At 49.1% G+C, this 18,643-nt stretch overlaps 1 protein-coding gene across 2 annotated transcripts; it reads left to right on the top strand.

The window, feature by feature from the left end:
• The first annotated feature begins 563 nt into the window (after positions 1 to 563).
• LOC309878734 (tumor necrosis factor alpha-induced protein 2-like) lies at positions 564 to 18,326 on the top strand. Of its 2 annotated transcripts, none has more exons than XM_082761614.1 (12): positions 564 to 798; positions 6,094 to 6,445; positions 8,525 to 9,152; positions 10,616 to 10,730; positions 11,976 to 12,101; positions 12,558 to 12,658; positions 12,746 to 12,844; positions 13,034 to 13,157; positions 14,110 to 14,232; positions 14,998 to 15,153; positions 15,761 to 15,882; positions 16,392 to 18,326. In XM_082761614.1, the coding sequence occupies exons 2-12, from the start codon at positions 6,106 to 6,108 to the stop codon at positions 16,531 to 16,533; spliced, it is 2,076 nt and encodes a 691-aa protein (XP_082617740.1). In that variant the 5' UTR covers positions 564 to 798; positions 6,094 to 6,105; the 3' UTR covers positions 16,534 to 18,326. The 2 variants fall into 2 exon arrangements, with proteins under 2 accessions (XP_082617740.1, XP_082617741.1); XM_082761615.1 differs by having other exon boundaries at positions 566 to 798; positions 6,135 to 6,445.
• Positions 18,327 to 18,643: the final 317 nt, after the last annotated feature.

Below are 18,643 nucleotides of genomic sequence, written 5' to 3'. Positions count from 1 at the left end.
AAGGAGGACCACATCTCCCATTCATAGAATCATAGAGTGGTTTGGGTTGGAAGGGACCTTAAAGATTATCTGATGACACCCCCCTGCCATGGGCAGGGACACCTCCCACCAGCCCAGGTTGCCCAAAGCCCCATCCAGCCTGGCCTTGAGCACCTCCAGGGATGGAGCATCCACAGCTTCTCTGGGCGACCTGTGCCAGTGCCTCAACACCCTCTGAGTGAAGAATTTCTTCCTTATAGCTGATCTAAACCTACTCTTTCCTGAGGCAGGGACGTGCCCCACCACACCAAAGGACCTTAGTGGTGTTGGTGTCCCAGGCAGGAGGCACTTTGCCGTGGGCGCGATGCAGGTCCCGGTGTGCCCGGCTGTGCGTTCCCCTGAGCACCTCATCCTGCCAGCCCACCCAGGGCTGCAGGAACAGGGATTTCGGAGTGACCCGCCCAGCACTGAGCTGGGGACCCGCCACGACACATTTACACCCCGCTGCCCCATCGCATCGGGATGCGACATTACGCGGTCCCGACGTGGGACAGATGCCACCACCACCGACCCCCTCTCCCGGCCGGCTCCCCAGAAGGGGACTTCTTCCCCAGCCGAGGGGATTTCTCGTTTCCCTTTGGTCCGAGCCCCTTTGGGGAGCGGAGGCTGCGGGCGGAGTTTCCCCGGCTCGGGGCTCCCTGCGAGGCCGGGTCTCCGCCTCCGCGCCCTCCCCTTATAGCCGGGCTGCCCCGGGGCTCCGCAGCCAGCGCCACCGCCGCCCTCGTCGTCCTCGCCGTGGTGCCCGGGAGCCGCAGCAGAGTAAGTCCTCGGGGCTCTCCGTGCCTCCTTTCCCCGCGGGGCCGCTCCCGCTCCTCCCTCCTGCCTCGCTCCGTGCGGGGCTGGCGAGCGCACGGGCTCTGCTTTGCGCCTGGGGTAGGGGGAGAGTTAAAAGGAAGGTGCTAAAGGGGGGGTTCCTCGACGAGGTGACGGGTTTTGGTCCCGCTTCGTGATGGCCAGAACGGGGATAAAGTCGCAGCGCTGTCCCAGCTCCAGATGCATCCCAGGGCTGGGGGCCGCAGGACTGCGTGTCTGGTGATCCCGTCCTGACAGCTGGGTCCGATTCCTCTTGCTCATCCTCCAGACTTCACGGTATGAACACAGGCAGCCAGCAGTGATTCCTTTTAACCCCCTCTCCCCAAAATCCAAACATGGATCTTGGGCACCAAAGCATCCTCAACCCCGATCAGGCACCAGGCTCCAGATTCAGCAAGGCACTTCCCACCCCTCCTGCGTTCCTTTCTTTTTAGAAGGATGTGATTTCCTCCCATATCACAGGAAAACAATTGGATTATGATTTATTCATCCCAACCGCACTGGAAAAAAAATCCTTATCGGTGTCTGGACTGTGTTTGGTCCCAGACTGCCCTCATGCCCTGCTCCCTGCTGGGATGATGTGCCAAGTTGGCACACTTCTGCATGGCTGTGCTCGCAGCTTTGGGACTAGAAGTGCAAGTCAGGGAAATGCCAGTGCCCTTAGGACCCACCTTTCCCCATGGCACTGAAGAACCAGCCTGAAATTCCCTTTTTTCCTTGGGCAGCCATCCCACATCACTGCCCCAGCCCCAAGGTGAAGGCTGGGTTCAACCTCAGGGCTAGGATCCTCGGTGGGCTTAGTGTAGGACTTCCTTGGGCTGTTGTGAAGTGAGGACGAGGCTTTCTGTGAGTGGAGTGTGTGGCTGACCTAGAAGGCACGGTCCCTTGCCATCACACCCAAGTTCAGAGCCAAACCCATGAAGGAACAGTCGTTCTCCAAAGTATCCAACTGCCTGCCCCAGCCGAGGCACTTCGGGGTTTGCCACTTCTGATGCAGGGGATGAAACAGGCAGAGCCCTTTGGAGAAACTGGGTTTGAGTTTGCTAATGCTTCAGTGGCTCTTTCTGTAAGAAGAGGTCTGGAAAGCCAAAGAGTCTGAAAATGATGGTAAAAGGAGGAGTTCCAGGAGCTGTCGGTCTGGCTCTGGAGACTTTGTGTGTCCTCGTGGTCTGTTTATCTCTACCAGCTAACCTGGCACGCTCCAAGTGTGGGTGCAGGATTTGGCTTCAGGAATAGCAAATATGAAAACAAAATCCTGGACAGCAGCAGCTGGTTTGTCTTTCAGCCGCAGCAGTTTAAAATTATACTGCTGGCATTTGAAGTGAGAAGTAAAAGAAGCAGATTACACTTTCTGGAACCCAAACCCTGCTTTAGAAGTGCCCAAGTAGCTCTGTGTGGCTCTCCCTGTGCTGCTCCCAGGACAGGCGATGGTTTAAAGGCAGTTTAAGGCACCTCACACCAGGTTTGATGGGAAGGTCTGGTCTGCTGCAACTTTCTTGTGTAGGCAGCAGTGATCCCACTTCCAGGGGGAGCAGGGGAGGGAAGGAGCAGCTGATGGAAACACAGAAAACAAACTCTGCTAAATAACTTTGGAGAGGCTGTGGGACAGTGGGGCTTTCCACTGGAACCAAACATAAATCCCTCTGACCGATAACGTCAGCAGACAGGAAAGGAATGAAAATCCAAACAGATGCCTGTTCATATGGCAGCAGCTCAGGAAAAAAGCACTTGAGAAAGAGATCAGCAAAAATTTTGGAATGGCGTTAATTAGCAGATCTCTGCTGGCGTGCCATCAGCCACCCCTCGCCAGTGAGCTCATCCAAAGTGCAGGGCTTCTGCAGAGGCTGTTTAGTTTGAGGAGGGAAATGAGAACATGGGAACCCGTTGTGCCCAGAGTCCAGGTTTTGTCCTTGTGCTTCGTAGCACTGCTCCCAGTGCTGCCTTGGCACCTGCTCGTCTTGCTGCCCACCCTTGATCTGGGGTAGCACAGGATGCTGCGCAGGCTATGCTGCTCTTCCGGTTAGGAATTGTAAAGCTGAGCACACTGTGGCAGAGATAATTAGTGCTGGAAACTCTCCTGCCTCAAACCATACTGCCACAGAACAATAATGAGGATGATGATGATAATAAAAACTATTAATAGTAAATTAACAGTAGTGATGAGTTGGGATCTACGTAGAGACAGGATCTTAAACCATTAAATTTCCCAAGACACAATTATGAGTGTTGTGTCCTGGAAATGATTCAGCACTTCCCAAAGTACTAGCTGCTAAAATGATTAGGAGACGGCTGCATTTTTACCAGGCTTTGATTTGTGAGCAGAATGAAAGCCCTCGGCCACCTGAGCCACGGTGTGGTCTGCTGTGGTGGCCCAGGGAGGATGCTGCTGGAGGGGTGCAAGGAGCTACAGCCAGAAGGATGTGTAAAATAGCAGCAGCAGCAAACTAATAAACTCTGGACAAGCACTCAAGATGGACAAACCTTAGTGCTATTGCAATTACAGCCTTCCTTGGATGCTTAGCTGCTTCAGCATCTATTAGCTCAAGTGGACAAAGCACACCCTGAGACGCGAATACTGCCAGCAGTTCTCTCGGTGCCAATGTGCAGCCCCTGGCTGAACACACTGGAGCTGTTTTATCTTTCTCCTAATTCGGCTGTGGGACTGGGAGCAGTGATGTGCCACCACAGCACGCCCCAAGCCACCAGCCTTGCTCCGAGCATTGCCACGTTCCCATGCCCAGCCCCTGCAGAGCCTTAATGGGACAAAGTTCTGCTGGCCATTAAAATCCAAGCTCTTAACAAGCTTGATCTTTTCCTCAAAGACTCTTTTATGTGTACTCTCATTTATGTGGTTTTCTAAGACAAATGGCATTCCTCTTTGTATCCAAGAAGCAGCAAAACCATCCTGAAATCCATCTTTATGATCATTATTCATCAAAACAAAAGGCAGAAGTGACTGCTCCCTGAATGTCACCTTCTGCTATACGAAAGGGAGAGGTGCTTCATTTGTTTAGAAAAACAAAAAGTGCTTTGTTTGGAATAATAGGGCTCAGTTGATTTTTGTGCTTGCACAAACAGGAAGGAAGAAATTTGGCAGGATGAATCTAAACACAGTGTGGTATTGGGAAACGCAGGCTAGGAAAATAGCCTTATAAAAATTAGAAAAGTCCCGAACATTTAAATAGAAACGCTGAAATAGAATCCCTGTGACCGTGAGATCTCTTTCTAAGGGAAAAGTAAGTAAATAAATAAATAAAATAAAAAGAGCTCTTTTCTGCCTTTTTAATTTTATTATTCTATCGGAGCATGGTGACCCGAGTGGCCCCAGTGAAGCATGACAGTTCTTTCCCCCTCGCTCCCCCAGGATCTCTGCTAGAGGGAAGGGCCCTGGCTGGCTGCCTCCTCAGCAGCCCTGATGCTCAGGTTCCTCCTGCTCGCCCCACAGGACCAGTGCCACGTCCCTGGGGCACAGGGCTCTGCTGAGCAGTGAACCGATGCACCCCTTCCTCTCCTCCCCATAGGGGTTCCCATCGTCACTGTGTGATCGCTTTAGAGGCATTAGGATCCCTGAATGCGACCTAGCAGCTAAAGCATGGAGAAAGAAAGATTTTCAGTGATGCTAGATCCAAAATTTATATCACATGCTTGCTGCCTCTGAGTTGGTGCTTTAGAGCTCTCCAAGCTGCAGGGAGACAGCAGGAGGAATTGCATTTTAAACAAAAAGCTACAGTTTTCTAACCAGGTTCCCAGAAATAACTACGATGGTTTGTAACAGCATAAACTTACAAGGGAATTTTAAGACCCCGTTGTGGTCTTAAAACTGAAGTCATTCTTTTTTCCCCTACGTTTACATCCCAGTTCCTCTGCTCTTACTCGGTAAGTGTAAGCCAAAATTTGCCTGATGTTTCTTCATGCAGAATTGCTCCGGTTTCCTGGAAAGCCACTGAGAAAGAGCATTGTTGGAATGGGGGCTGGAGACTCTCAGTCGCTTTATTTATTCATAATCAATGCTAATAATAATAAATCTTGCCATGATTTAACCGTGATGTAAACAAATCTAGAGCAGCATACTAAACGTTAAAGGTAAATAAAACAATGAAATATAAGTTTTTAGCAGAGACTGTTACAATAACAGATGTATCTCTCGTTAAGCTATTTACAGTGCAGGAGCACCCAGGATCTTGGTGCTGGAGCAGGACTGTGGCAGGAGAGCGTGCTTACACCAGGCTCAGCTGCCCCGACCCTGTGTCACCTTCCTCTTCCCCCTCAGCTGGGAGAGGACTGCTCTGGTCTTTCATTTCACTGGCACTAGCTTCGTGTGACAGCTGTGGAAAAAGCCCAAACTCATCAGTCCCTAGTGCCAGAAGCTGACCGCCACCACAATTTCTTTCTGCACAAGCCATGGCTCGTGCTACACCTCCACGCTTCCACATAACAGATGGGGCAGGAATTGCTCTCAGGCATCTGGAGAAACCCAACAAGTTGTGCTGCAGCCTCATTGTTTTGCTGTAGTCACCCTGAGACCATTCTGAATACGAGATCACACAGTGAGCAGGTTTGAAGGGTCTGGATGCATCCCTGAGTTTGCATCTGTCACTGTAGGGCTGGGGGCGGCAAGCGGAGTGTTGAAGCCGTACATCTGGCTGGGATTTGGGGGCTTGCAATGACAATCCTAGCTATGCTCATATCAGGAGACGTTGCTTTACTTCCACTGTGCTGTTGTTCTTCCCACGTTTTTTCACATCCTGTATTTTTTCATGACCCCCGACACTTCTGAACTCTTGGAGAGCTTCTCAATGAAAAGGCTTCTCAGGAAAGCTAAGACTTTTCTTACTTACTTAAGTGGGAAAAGCATTAAACCAGCAAAAGTTTGGCACAGGAGGACTGATTCCTCAGCAAAAGCAGCTGTGTACCACGCTTGGTAGGCTTCACCTCATTTTCATGCTGTACTTGCAAACTCCATGTGCAAGTAGCTACATGGGGGCTTCCACAACCAGACCTGCAGCCAGATGAGCAGGGACCAGCTCAAACAGGCCCTGAGGAAGGCTGAAATTGATCCCGTTCCTGTATAAATGTAAGAGGGGGTTGAGTTGCTTTGAACAGTCACAGGACCCGTGTCCTACTCCACCACACAGCCCAGAAACTCTTTTCTTTTGACGGGAGTTCATCCTGACATATTGTGCCATGGTAGATTTTTATGCAAACTGTTATAGTCTGACCAGTTCTTTCTGAAATTTGCAGGCTAGAAGGAAAATGCTGAAAATGTTACCTTTTTCCCAAAGTGGTCCCTTTGGAATACGCAATGGATCAGCAGGTTGCATCAAGGTAAATGGGCAGCTGGAAAACCCTGCAACATCAGTAGCTGAGCAAGCCCCTGCCTGTCCTGATTCTTCTGGAGAGGAGATCTGGTCCAGAAACCAGGAGAAGATGAGTGAAAGGCCAGAGGCAGACGGCAGAACTTCGCGGGCATCTTCCATCACGAGCACCGGGAGCTGCACCTCTGCTGGGGACAGTCCGGAGAAGGGGAAGAAAGGAATCAAGGGAATGTTTACGACTGCATTTAAGAAGATGATAAAGACCAGGACACCCAGCAGTAAGTGCTCACCCTCCTTCCCCATCACCAACCACCCTGTGAAATCTCCTTTTCCCCAGGACAGCAGCGAGCAGCTGCTGTGGGTCTTCCCAGGGTGGTATCTGAATGTGCAAGTCCCCCAGGCCCAGGCTCCAGCCCTGCAGGGTGGTTAGAGAGTCGGGAAATATCTGCTCAGAGAAACCCAGGACTGTGAGGAGCTTGGCACTTCCAACCTCACCTGCTAGCTCAGGTGATGTGTCACATTACCTGCTCCCTAAACTGAGCCAGCTGCACTCTAAAATGAGTCAGTGTTTTAGTCCTACCTCCTTTATTGGAGGGGCTCTTCCAAAGTCTCACCATTTTAGAGCAAATTACCTCATTTCTAGGCAAAACTTTTCCTGGTAAATTCACATCTCTTTCTTCATGTGTCATCTGTTTTCCATAACTGGTGGTTTCCCTTCTCAGCCTCCAACTTGTTCAGCTAAATGAGCATAGCTTACTGGAAACAGGCCCTTCGTAGCTTTGGTCTTAACTCTGCACGGCCCCATTTCCAATGTCTTTTGAAATAAATCATTCAGAATTGCAGAAAATGCTCCAGCTGACCAAGGCTTGGTACAACACATTCCCATTTTTCTGTCCTTTATGGAAAATCCACACCAGATACATCCTGGGATCAGGTCTGACATTTTCACCATCATCACACAGCAGCAATTTACTTAAATTCTTCAGGCAACTCTCTTCCTCCTCCATTTCAAGCTGATGCACACGCAGCTTGCAGCAGAAAATCCTATTTGTTGCTAAGTAACTTTTGTTCTATTAGATTTGTATCCTATACCTTGTGCTATTAAGCTTCAGCCCATTCACTGCTGAAGTTATCCCGTTGTTCCTGTATCATGCACCAAGCCCTCAGTTTCAGTAACGTCTCTGACCTTTGTGTAATCAGCAGATGCCAACAGGGCACTCCCAGCTTTTGTGCTCGAATTGAAATGAGGTTCATGATTAGTGGAAGCTTCCTCCACCCAAAATTTTTAATACAAACCTTGCACACCTAGCAGAACTTATTTTGGGATACAACTTCCTCAGTTTAATAATTTCCCAGATTGCACCACATCAAGTAAGTGGCTGTAGCTCAGATAGGATATCTCAATAGTGCTTATTTTGCTGACTAAATATGTCATCCAAAAAATGTCACAGGTCAGATCGTGCCAGCCTACTTCTGGTAAACCCACGTGGTATTTCCTCTAGCACTTCTTATTTAGCTACATCTTTCCATCTACATTTTTTCTAAAGCCATGCTCCTTACTTAAGGTCATATTAATTAAGGGGATTAACTGGGTGGATGTCAGAAATATAACTAAAGATAAGGCTAATTTTTAATCTGTTCTCACAACTGCAACATTACACTGCAGTTTATCAGTGCTAACCAGCTATTTCTCTACTTATAACCCAACAAAACAGACTTCTGTGTCAAGATTGCACTTAGAAAACCCTAAGGAATTTGACTTTTCTTTCAGGATTAGGCACACCTATGCCAGTCGTTTGCTCTGATTTCCTTGCTTTGGCCCCAGACTACAACAGTCCTTTGGTCTACACATCCAGTCCATGTGCTGACCAACCGTGTTGTGCAGAACAGGAAAAAATGCAGGTAGCATCTCTAGTGCCAGTTCCTTTGAGACTCTTCCTCTCCAAGGAACAATTAGGTATTTACATACATAGAGCTTATCCTCCCCCTTTCATATTCTTTCTTGGGAAACTCGCAAAATATCTTCAGGGCTATCAAAAAACTCAAAAGACTCTCAGAGCCTTGCTTGGCAACCCAAGCAAAGGGATAACAAACACAAACAGATAAAAAAAAAAATCTAAATTTGGAAAAAAATCATGGTTAGCACAGGAATTAACATTATAACATTCAGTGGCAGAACAGGAATAATCTGATCTTTAAATAAATAGAAAGATTTTCTCTGTGGTAAAGGAACCTAAGAGCTAGCATTATAGAAATAAAAGCACTTTTAAAATAGTATTCCAGAGCCATCTTTTTATACAAAACAGAAATTTATTTTTTTGCCATTGGGTAAAGGAAGGCTGTTCTTTTTTCCTTAGTCAAACAAATCATGGATCTCCTTGAAAAGCACAAGCTTTCTGATGCTGCCCTACTTCTGATTGCCCTGGAGAAGAGCGTATCCAGCAAAAGCGAGGAGGGACTAAACACCAGGCAACAAGACATCGAGTCCATCAGCGAAATCCTGAAAAACAAAGTTTTCAGCATCTTGAAAGACTCTGTACTTCTAGCAAGAACAAACCCAGAACTGCTGCAGCAAGCAGTAGAGGTACTGAAAGAACAGGAGAAAGAAGATCAGAATTGGCTGTCGGAGAATTCGCCTGACCAAAATGTGCAATTTAGACCCAGAAAATGGAAAGAGCTTTGGATGGCTACAGTGAAGGAGTCAGTAGAGACTCGAATGAAAGACACAAGTCATACTCCCAGAACTGAGAACCTCTCTTCAGTTGGCCAAAACCTCCTGCACATGGGGAAGACAATGAAAGAAGATTTGACAGTAGTTGCAAAATGCATTAGACAGCTTTATCCCCCTGAGTTTAACGTGTTCGGTACATATGCAGAACTCTATCACCATCACTTTGCCTCCGAGGCAAAGAAAGCTGCTGAGTCCCAGCTGGAAGACAAGGACGTCTACCTTCTCCTCTCATGGGTGCACAACATTTACCCAAAGTAAGTGATGCTTTTGCTTTTACACATGTTTAATACTGGAGACCATCAGGCTCCCTGGCTGCCAAACCAGGGATTTGCTGGATTTATGTATCAGTGTCACCGTGGCTGCAGTCTGATCCACAGCAAGGTTTTGGTGTCACTGGCATTGTGCTGATTTACGCCAGCTGGCCAGGACAGCCTGAAGGCAATTCCACAAGGCTACTGGTCTGTAACCAGTCTCATTACACACCTCTAGGCAACACGTCTACACAGATATTTAGGACTTCACTTCTGGCACAAACTGGGCAGGCCCCTTGCCCTGATCTCTACTCCAGTTGCAGACTTGAACTCATTCTTGGAAAATTTGGGAACTCCAGCCTTCTGGCCTTTGGAGCAGAGGGCAGCCAGTAAATGGAACAGCCTGGGATGTAATTATCCTGAGCATGGAGGGTGTTTTCTAGGCATTGCCCACAGTCTGTGATCTCCTCTGGGTTAGGAGACGAAAGGGTGAACCCCTGTGGGAGCTCATCATGAGTCAAGGGTCACTCTTCGGCCTCACAAGCCCTGTATGTTATAAAACTGAACATATTCCTCCTTGTGGTTTATTGTACTGGGTGGGGAATTGAGGGTTCTCATTTCTTAGGTGAAAAACAGCAAATTTTCAAACAGTGTTTCTTCGACTAGGCTAAAACTATTCCACCTTCACCTCTGCTTGTTTCTCGTCTTGGTTCTCCCCTTGACAGAATATAATGAGTCACTGCTGATCCTGGAAGCTTTCCGCAGCTGCTGCTGTGCTCTAGGTCAGGACATGCAGCCTGAACTACTGCGTGTTTGGAAATTGGCAGCTGTGAGGAGCAGGACCCAGCAAAAGCAGTGCAGCCGGGTGGTGGGAATGGTGCTGGCCAGGGCAACAGCCGCTTGGCAGGGTGCTCCTCTCTTCGTGAGCAGGAGCACAAGGAGCAGGGAGAAAAAGGGAAGGGCCTGGCTGCATAAAAACAGGGCTGAGGTTCCAGCTTCATATCATAAGCAGCCCGTGCAAAATAGTCACATGGAGTTGGGCCTAATGCTAGCATGGGAACCAGGCGATGCTCGTCGTTGAGCTCTGCAGAAGGCCCCCAGGCTGGCAGGTCCCTGCTGGGTGGCTCTGTGCCACCACATCCCTCTGGAGCTGCTCAGCTGGTACGTGGCGGGGAGATACAGGAGGCATTGAACATCCTGCTCCACTCCCACAGACCAGCCACAAAGCACCAGCTCTTCATCAGATCGCCTTGCTGTATCGATGGCAAGAGGCCATATTCCAGAGCTAGTCCTCCTGCTGCTCTGGGACCCCAAACCCAGCAGTGCAGCAGCCTGCACTAAGGGTTGTGCACATCTACATCTGGTTTCCCACTGATGGCCTCAAGGAGTGTTAGTGGTTTGCATCAACAGCTGTCTTGAATTACACTGACCTTGCAAAATGTGATTGTTTGGCTTCTTCGTTCCAGAGATATGAGGAAAGATCCTGTTTTAGCAGAGGAGCTGGAGAAAGTTAAGCTTGGAAGCCTTTTGCCATCAAGCCTGAGCAAAGAGCTTGAAAGAAAATACCTCAAGAGTGAAGAGGTGAGAATCTGCTCGGTCCCTCCTCAGCCTTGTACCGCTCCATGACTCCTTGGAGGAGCTCTGACTTGTCCTGAATGCTCCCTTCCCAGCCATCCATGTAAGCCACACATCCTTCAAGAGAGACGCAAAAGCAGGAAAGCTTTTGTTGCTCCCTGTAGGACAGGTGGGCCTGCTGCTGGTTGGGACATGCAGAGCAAACTTCCTGCTGCCTTCTGGTTAGCCCAACCCTCTGCCCCGGGAGTCAGCACAAAATTGCCACTCTGCTCTTGCAAAACTGGTGTAAGGAAGGTGGGAAAAAGTCCAACTACAGATCTTTACGGGTAACTTTCCAGTTGTGTGTTAAATCCCCAGAAGGAGGAGCCTGCACTCCCACTCGCAGGTGATGCTTTCAGCCTTAGTCTGGTCCCTGTAGCAGTGCCAGACCTTGGGTGAGCACAAAGCACACAGGTCTGGTCTTGAAAAGTCTGCTTCTTTGATAGAGAATCACATGGTCTGCGGGAAATTACAGTCACTCTGATTTTTGGATGACTCTTGCCTTAGCAGACACAAGAAGCAACTTTCACAGCCCTCCCGTAGCTCGGGGCTTTTGGCACTTTGGGCTGGAGTTCCTGGAAAATGAGTAGATAAGTTCCAGGTTTAGCTGCAGTGCGTGATGGCTTGCAGATGGACCGCGAGGTGCACGAAGAGGGCAGAGAGCAGAGACGTACGCCAGCCCCTGTACTGACCACCTCAAACGCCTTGCTGCACAGCGTGCACCGAGGGGGGTCGGGGCAGGGAAAAGCTGAGAACATCCTGATTCACACCAGAGCTCATAAGACGTCAGAAGTGCTTATGAAAAATGATTGCAAAACAGCCCTAGTGGGTAGTACTGAGTGTTACACACCAACAGCACATGGCTCGGGGAATTTGGGCTCCAGCACGTGTAGCTGCCTCTGACCTGCTACTGTCCCCCCACCCCAGACGTCACTGCTGGCGTATAGAGGTGGTGGGTCCTGATCTTGGTGCCTCCAGTTCCTTCCCTGGAATATTCCACTCCGTACTGAGTGAGTGGATGCTGTGAGGGAGTTGTCCTTGCTGCCGTGAAGTGGTGCATGAGGTGTCTCGTAACAAAGAGCCTTTATTTCTCAGCCAGGGAAGAGGACAAAGTCTGCCGAGCCAGACAAAGGCTAGGTGGGTGAGGAGAGTTGCACCAGCAGATGCTGCAGACGCTTTGTGGTGAATGCTGTTGTTCTTTGTTTCCTACAGGCAACCATCAAAAATTCACTGAACAAATGTTTAGAAAAGGAAATCGAAAGATGGAAAGAAGACAAAGAGCCAGAGAAACTAAATGGACATTTTCAGAGTGAACTACTAGCAATATTCGTTATCCAGGTAATACAGATATATGTTTAAAAATAAACAATAGCATCCTGAGTGTATTTAAGATTTGAGACCAACCTTAGTTGATTCAGGAAGCCAAAAGGCCAAATCCCATGTTTAGGGCTGTGGCAGAAGTGGGTGGCACAAGGGAGCCCAAAGCCATGCTCTGGTGTAGTCGTGGTCCAGCAGGTGCTGGGGACAATCCTACTCACATTCAGAAAAAAAGAAAAAAAGGCAAGAAAGCCTTTTCCCACTTCCTCAGCAACTTTATAGGCTTGCTGTGTCTGTAATGCTCCTTTCTTCTCCATCTCATTTGAAAGCGGGGAGGTGGCCGCTTTATTCTTTTGACTGAACAAAAATCAAAAGAACACAAGGAGGAGTTGCTGGCTTTTTACTCAGTGAACCTGGACTTTTTGGATCAAGCAGTGTCTGAAACCAGTATTTTTTTGCTTTTTTTTTTTTTTCTAGAGCATCTACAATGGCCAGAAGCGAGCCAAGGAGGTGAGCGCGGCGCTGGGCGAGGAGCTGTCGCATCGCCTGTCGCGGGAGCTGGCTGCCCTCCTGAGAAGGTGCGGTAAGGCTCTGGCGGGCAGCACGAGCTTCCAGGGCAGCCTGCTGCAGCCACTCACCCGCCTCTCTTCCCGTTTCCCCTCCAGCTACAAGGATGCTTTTGAAGACTTTAAGGAGAAAGGCAAGAAGCAAGGACACTACAGGCCGATTCTGATTGCAAACATTAACAACTGCGGGAATTTCAGGTAAGGGTCCCTTCCTCCGCCAGCAGCGGGTAATAGGGTCTGTAATAGGGGTCTATAATGGGACACGTTAGGTCGTCCCCAAAGAGGAAGGTCTGTCTGCCATCAAGGGAAGGCCTGGGGACCTCCAAACATCTCCCCCTCTCTCTTCTGAGGACAACTTGTTCTGACCTTGACGATGTTTCCTTTCAGAGACTACGTAGAGAAAAACATGGCAGAAAATGATGACAACAAGGACAGGATCCTTAGCACCCTCGGGGACATCGAGACCAGTGGCTGTGACGTCCTGCTTCAGCAGCTGTTTGTCCAGCTGAAGGTACGGCACCAGAGAGTTGGTTTTAATCGGTGGGAAAGCGGCGACATGTCCCTGTGCCACCCAAATCTGTGCCAGACACAGTTCAGAAGGGCTCTGAGCCAGGTCACACCTCAGCATCACTCCTGACTTGGGCTGCTGCCAGAAAACCCATCATGACCTCTCCTTGAGTGGCTCCTCGAGGCTAAGCATGCAGGCATGCCTGGGCACAGGGAAATGAAAGTGCTGACTGCATCGAGATAAGTGCTGTGGAGGAGAGAGTCTGAACCTGCACGTGTTTACACTGCAGGCGGTAGGAAGCAAGCACAAAACTGCAATTGCGCAGCTTTTGGCTTCTCCATAAAGGTGTCCTGAAAAGCACTTTTGGTTTCCCTTCCCTTCCCTTCCCTTCCCTTCCCTTCCCTTCCCTTCCCTTCCCTTCCCTTCCCTTCCCTTGTTCTTTTCCCTTCCATTCTGTTCTTTTTTTCTGTTCTGTTCTGTTTCGTAAATTAAGCAAGTGTGGTGGAGGGGAAGGCACAAAAGCCAGGAATGTCAGCCACAATCTCTCCTGCTTTTTGAAAGCTATCTGTTAAAGCCTTTATTTTCATATTGATTTACTGTGGCCAACATGTGATTGAAAACATCTCATAACAATTCATCTTTCCTTCCCTGATGATGCCATCATTCTCTCATCAGACAAGATGTGATGGACAACACACTGAAAATGTGGAAATAAAAAAAAAAAAAAGCATCTTTGATGCAAGCCCTTCAAGCCCTCTGTCTCCTTCACCATGAGGAACCAAGAAGGGGGCACAGTCCCAACACAGCCCCTCCTCCCCTCTCGCCATCGGACATCTTCACCCTTCCCTGAACGGGACCTCACACCTCACTGTCGCTATATAGGATGCTGTACATATAGGAATGCCAAATATATGTCTGCATAGAAACTAAGCAGGTTTTTCCTTTTTTTTCCCAGCCAATTTATAAGAAGTTTACAGAAAACAAGTGGGACTGCAGCAATAAAATTATGGATGAGATCATTAAAACCACCAGCAAACACATTTCAGAGTTACAGGCCCTGAAGAACCCTTTTTACAACGTAAGTCAAAGGGAACAAGTGGAGGGGTTGTGGGGTGCCCAGGCTGGGCTTTGCCTGCAATTCAAGCTGCCCTGACCTGCCATCATCTGGCAAGCTGCCGCGGCATCAGCAGCAGAGGGCTGATGGAGGAAGTGCCAGCTCTAGGGACCCCACAAAATATGGCTTTGGTCATGGGTGGGCTTCGTTTAGCAGCCCTGCTGCGATGCATGGTGTTGTCTCCTGGCTCCCTTGATCGCCCCTAGGACTGGAGGAGACGTGTGCAGCTGGGACGGATCCCAAAGAAATGAGAGCCACAACCACGTGCTCAGTGCTGCTGGAGTACATATGATACATCACCATATAAAAAAAAAACCACTTTGATTTCCTGCCTTTGTCTTTTTAGTATTTGAAAAAAAAAAAAAGATGTTTTGTTTATTAGAGAGAGGAACAGGAGGAGCAGCATGAATTCCTGTTGCTCTGTAGCAGTGCCTTCTCTTTTCCAAGATGCAGAGATCTTTTCTAACTCTTCCCAGAAGGAAGGAACACTTGGAAATTCCCACACCTAATTAGTTTAAGTACAGATGGATTCTCAGCATCTAGGATGTGGCGTTGCAGGCTGCGGGGAAGTTGGCAGCCAGCGTGGCTTCTCGGGTGCGAGCAGCAGCAGGCACGTGGTGGGGCACAGCTGATAGCACCTGAGATGTTTATGTCCCCCATTCACACACACAGTTTGTTGTGCCCCCAAGCAAAAGACAGATGGGTGATGCCTCCTCTTCTTCCCAACAGGCCACCATTGAGAAGATCCATGTCCGCTTGGTGAGGGATTACATCGTGAGGCTGCTGAAGAGGAAGGTCGGCCTGAAAAGTGCAGCGCAACAACAAAACCTGGCCCAAAGCATCTCCAAGAACGCTGCCGAGCTGGAAGCCTTCTGCACCAAAAATGTACGTGAGCACTCGCTGCATCTGTGCCAGCACAGAGCATGGGCACGCTGAGAAACAGGAGCATGCCCTTTCTGCAGCCCCTTGTTAGCCTTTCCAGGGCAGCTTAAAGTTCTGGAAAGACCTGAGGCAGGGAGAGCTTTCCAAGTGCCAGCCTGCCCTCCCCAGATCAGAACACTGATCTCACCCTCCTTTGTACTGCAAGCAATCGTTTCCTTTTGAAGATTTATATCAACAGGGTCTAAAGATTGAGCTAAACACTGAGCTTCCCTGGCTGCAGTACGGCTTGCGTGGAGTCTGATCTCCCTCACTCCCCTGCCATGGGGTCAGGGAGGGGCTGGCAGGGGCAGCCAGGGGGTCTGGTGCACGAGGGCTCCCACTGAGAGATGCTCAGGCTTTCACAGCCAAATTTCTGCACGGCTGAAGCACCCTTCTGCATCCTCTGGGGTCACCTCCCTCCTTCCACATCTCTCCATTTGCAGGGATTTGGGCAGTTCCTGGGGGAGGTAGAGGCAGGGCTGCTCACAGCTCACTGTGGGGCACGGTGTGGGGGGGTCTGGGCTGGGGTCTGCCATCCGCCACGCACTGCTGACTGCTTCCTTCTCTGCAGGGCTCTCAAGCCACCTGGCTGAATTCGGCACTCCCAAAACTGGCTGAAATCATCCGACTTCAGGATATAGGAGCTATTAAAATTGAAGTTGCGACGCTCGCCACGGCATACCCAGATATCCGGTAAGAGAAGCTGAAACAGGTTTGCAGATGTGCGTGTGGAATTTTAATTGAGCCATGAAGCAGCCAAACATTAGCGTGGGTGAGGCTGATGTGCCCTGGGTAGTGCTGACCCCTATCAGAAAAATAATCCAGGTAAAAGGTGCCCGGTTAGCTGGGTACCTCTCCTTTCACCTAGCCTGAACTGCATTTTCCCTAGATATTCCTTGCCTAAACGGAAGGTTTTTTTACAAAAACCCTAACTTGCCCAGGGCAGAGATAGTGGGAGGTTGCTGCCAGGTTGTGGCCATCCCAATGCCATCGGACAAAATAGGAACCTATTAAAAAAAGGGACTATTTATATATTCCAAATTCTGGTGTGATATCCTCCTTTGCTTTGGAGATTTCCCAAACCTCCCTGGTGGTGCTGGGTCCCATGTAGGATCCAAGCTGTCATCATCCGGGGGTGCCTGGCCGTGGGCTGGGGCCACATCCTGGTGCAGAGCTGACACCTGCCTGTTTCTCTCCCACAGGAGGAGGCACCTGGAAGCTTTCCTGTATATCAAAGCCAATTTGTCGCGTGGAGAGCTCAAAAGCATCCTGAGCTACCTGGAAGACAGCACGGTGTCCACACCACCAAGCAACCTGCTCTTCTCCAGCATAAACCTGTCCTAGGCCGGGGCACCCCTCAGCACTGCATGTACTGAGTGGTCTGGTGCTCAGCGTCTCTGTGGGAAGCAGCATCCACCGTGCATGGCCATGGAAGGCAAGGTGCCCAAAAAAAAACACCAGGGAAGCTCCTCACACCAGACACGGACCTTCTCCGAGGTCTCCTTGGTGTCACCACATTCTCTGCCTGGACATTGCCCTGGTGCTCCGACCTCTGCCTACCTCACCAGGCGCCGTGAAGGCCACGTCGCTGACTTCCCGCACCGAGCAGGTGCCTCCTATCTAGCTTCTTGTCTGCTAAAGAAAGGGAAGGAAAGGAAAATTGAAGCTAAAATGCAGAGATGTTGGAAAAGCCCCATGAGAGCCCCATGTTTCCCCCCAGTCTGTGATTCCTGACGTCCCACCACGCTGCAGCAACCCCAGAGGTTTGGGTTGGCCCCATGGAGCCGTGTTGCCCAGGGGCATCGGGGTTTCCAAACCAGTCCTAGGAGCCCCAGCTGCCCCCACAGCAGCAGTCTGGCCCGGGCTTCATTCACCTCCGTGAGGTGAGAGCACTTGGAACCACTGGTCCCTTTCAGTGGCCCCATCCAGTGCATCTCTGCTGGGGTGGCACCCCCCTAACAGAGGCTTGGGATCAAACTGCATTGCAGTAGAGCTTGTAGGCCGAGTCCCACCTTCTAGTAAAGCACTTTAGATATTGCTTAAGCCCTCCCTATGGAGGAAAGGACTTCTCCAGACCCTGTTAACATTGTGAGCTCTGAGTGGGTGGTGGATCTGGACTTGAATGCCATCAAAATGTCTTGGGGTCCCCATCTGCATCACCATGTGCTCATTTGCTCTTTCCCCTCTTGCTGTAGGGTAGCTTAGATGTGCAAACACAAATGTGTCTATTGTGAAACTGTGCGCTGTTTTTACAGCCCATTTTGGGGGGCGGAAATTAATCATTTGCCAAAACAACATGTGTTTCATTGAAGACCTTTCCCTTCTGTTTTTCTTTATTTCAACTTCTGTATCAGCCTGTAGAAAGTCGGTCTGGAAGGAAGACATGTAATGACTGTGCAGACCCTGCGATGTATTTATATGCATATACAGTATACCATTGGTGTATTTTTGCAACCAATTTTATTTTTTTTTCTCAGTTAGAGACATTCATTTGCAATGTTTATATTTAAACAGTATTCAAATACGCTAGGAGAGTGACTCACTTATTCTGTCTCTGGCTGTTGTTTACTGTGTTGCCTCGTGTAGGCCCACATACTCCAGTTCTTCCACTGCTCCCAGCCTGCTGCTGGCAGGTTGGGAGGGCAGGGGCACCCTGTGTTTGTGGTGCCTGTTGGTCCTGTGGCCTGTCTCTTCTTACTATCTAGAGCCAGGGCTGCCATATGTGCTGCGTCTGTGGTATCTGGTACAAGGAGGTCCAAAACATCAGCCCTGAGGTCTCAATGTTGAATAATAAAAAGATTTGTATTTGAGACGTGTCTTGTCCTTACTGCCTCCTCCAGCTCTGTTTCTCCTCCTGTTGGCATGAGACTTTAGGAAAGACAGAGTTTGGCCCCAGCTGGCACTGCTGGCCCATGTCTGCTCTCTTAACACTTGTTATTTATATATCATTTAAAACAGCACTTGGGTTTCAGTCTGCTGCCAGACCTTCTGCTGAGGTGCGAGCCACACGCATGGCTCTCCTTCCATGAGCACACTCAGATTCTCACCAAAGCTCATAAACATACATAACAATCTCAAAGTTTATTACACATTACTTAAACACCTATCCCAGCTACGACTTAAAGCCAAATGACAAAATAACTTCTAACAGTGCTGAGCACTCATGACAGCTGTCACCCATTGTGCAACATTTTCTTTCCCAATTAGTGAAAGGTCATGTTATTGCTATAAATAATTACATTTTGATTTACAGAACTATTAAGGGCCTAGAGAAATGCATCATACAAGTGATTACATTGGCCTTTAAAAAAAATAAATTCAACTAAGTAAGTACTCAAAGGAAAATAGTAAATCTATTTATATATCATAATTAGGATGGGTAGGAGAAAATGGTTTTCATACACATTTCATAAGCCATATGGAACCACGTTGTGCAATTCTCTTCATCCTGCTA

This window comes from Aythya marila (assembly GCF_965140915.1).
Source record: "Aythya marila genome assembly, chromosome: 5".
NCBI classification, from domain to species: domain Eukaryota; kingdom Metazoa; phylum Chordata; class Aves; order Anseriformes; family Anatidae; genus Aythya; species Aythya marila.
The sequence above is the reverse complement of the archived record's forward strand: the minus strand, read 5'-3'. Positions and strand labels throughout refer to the sequence as shown.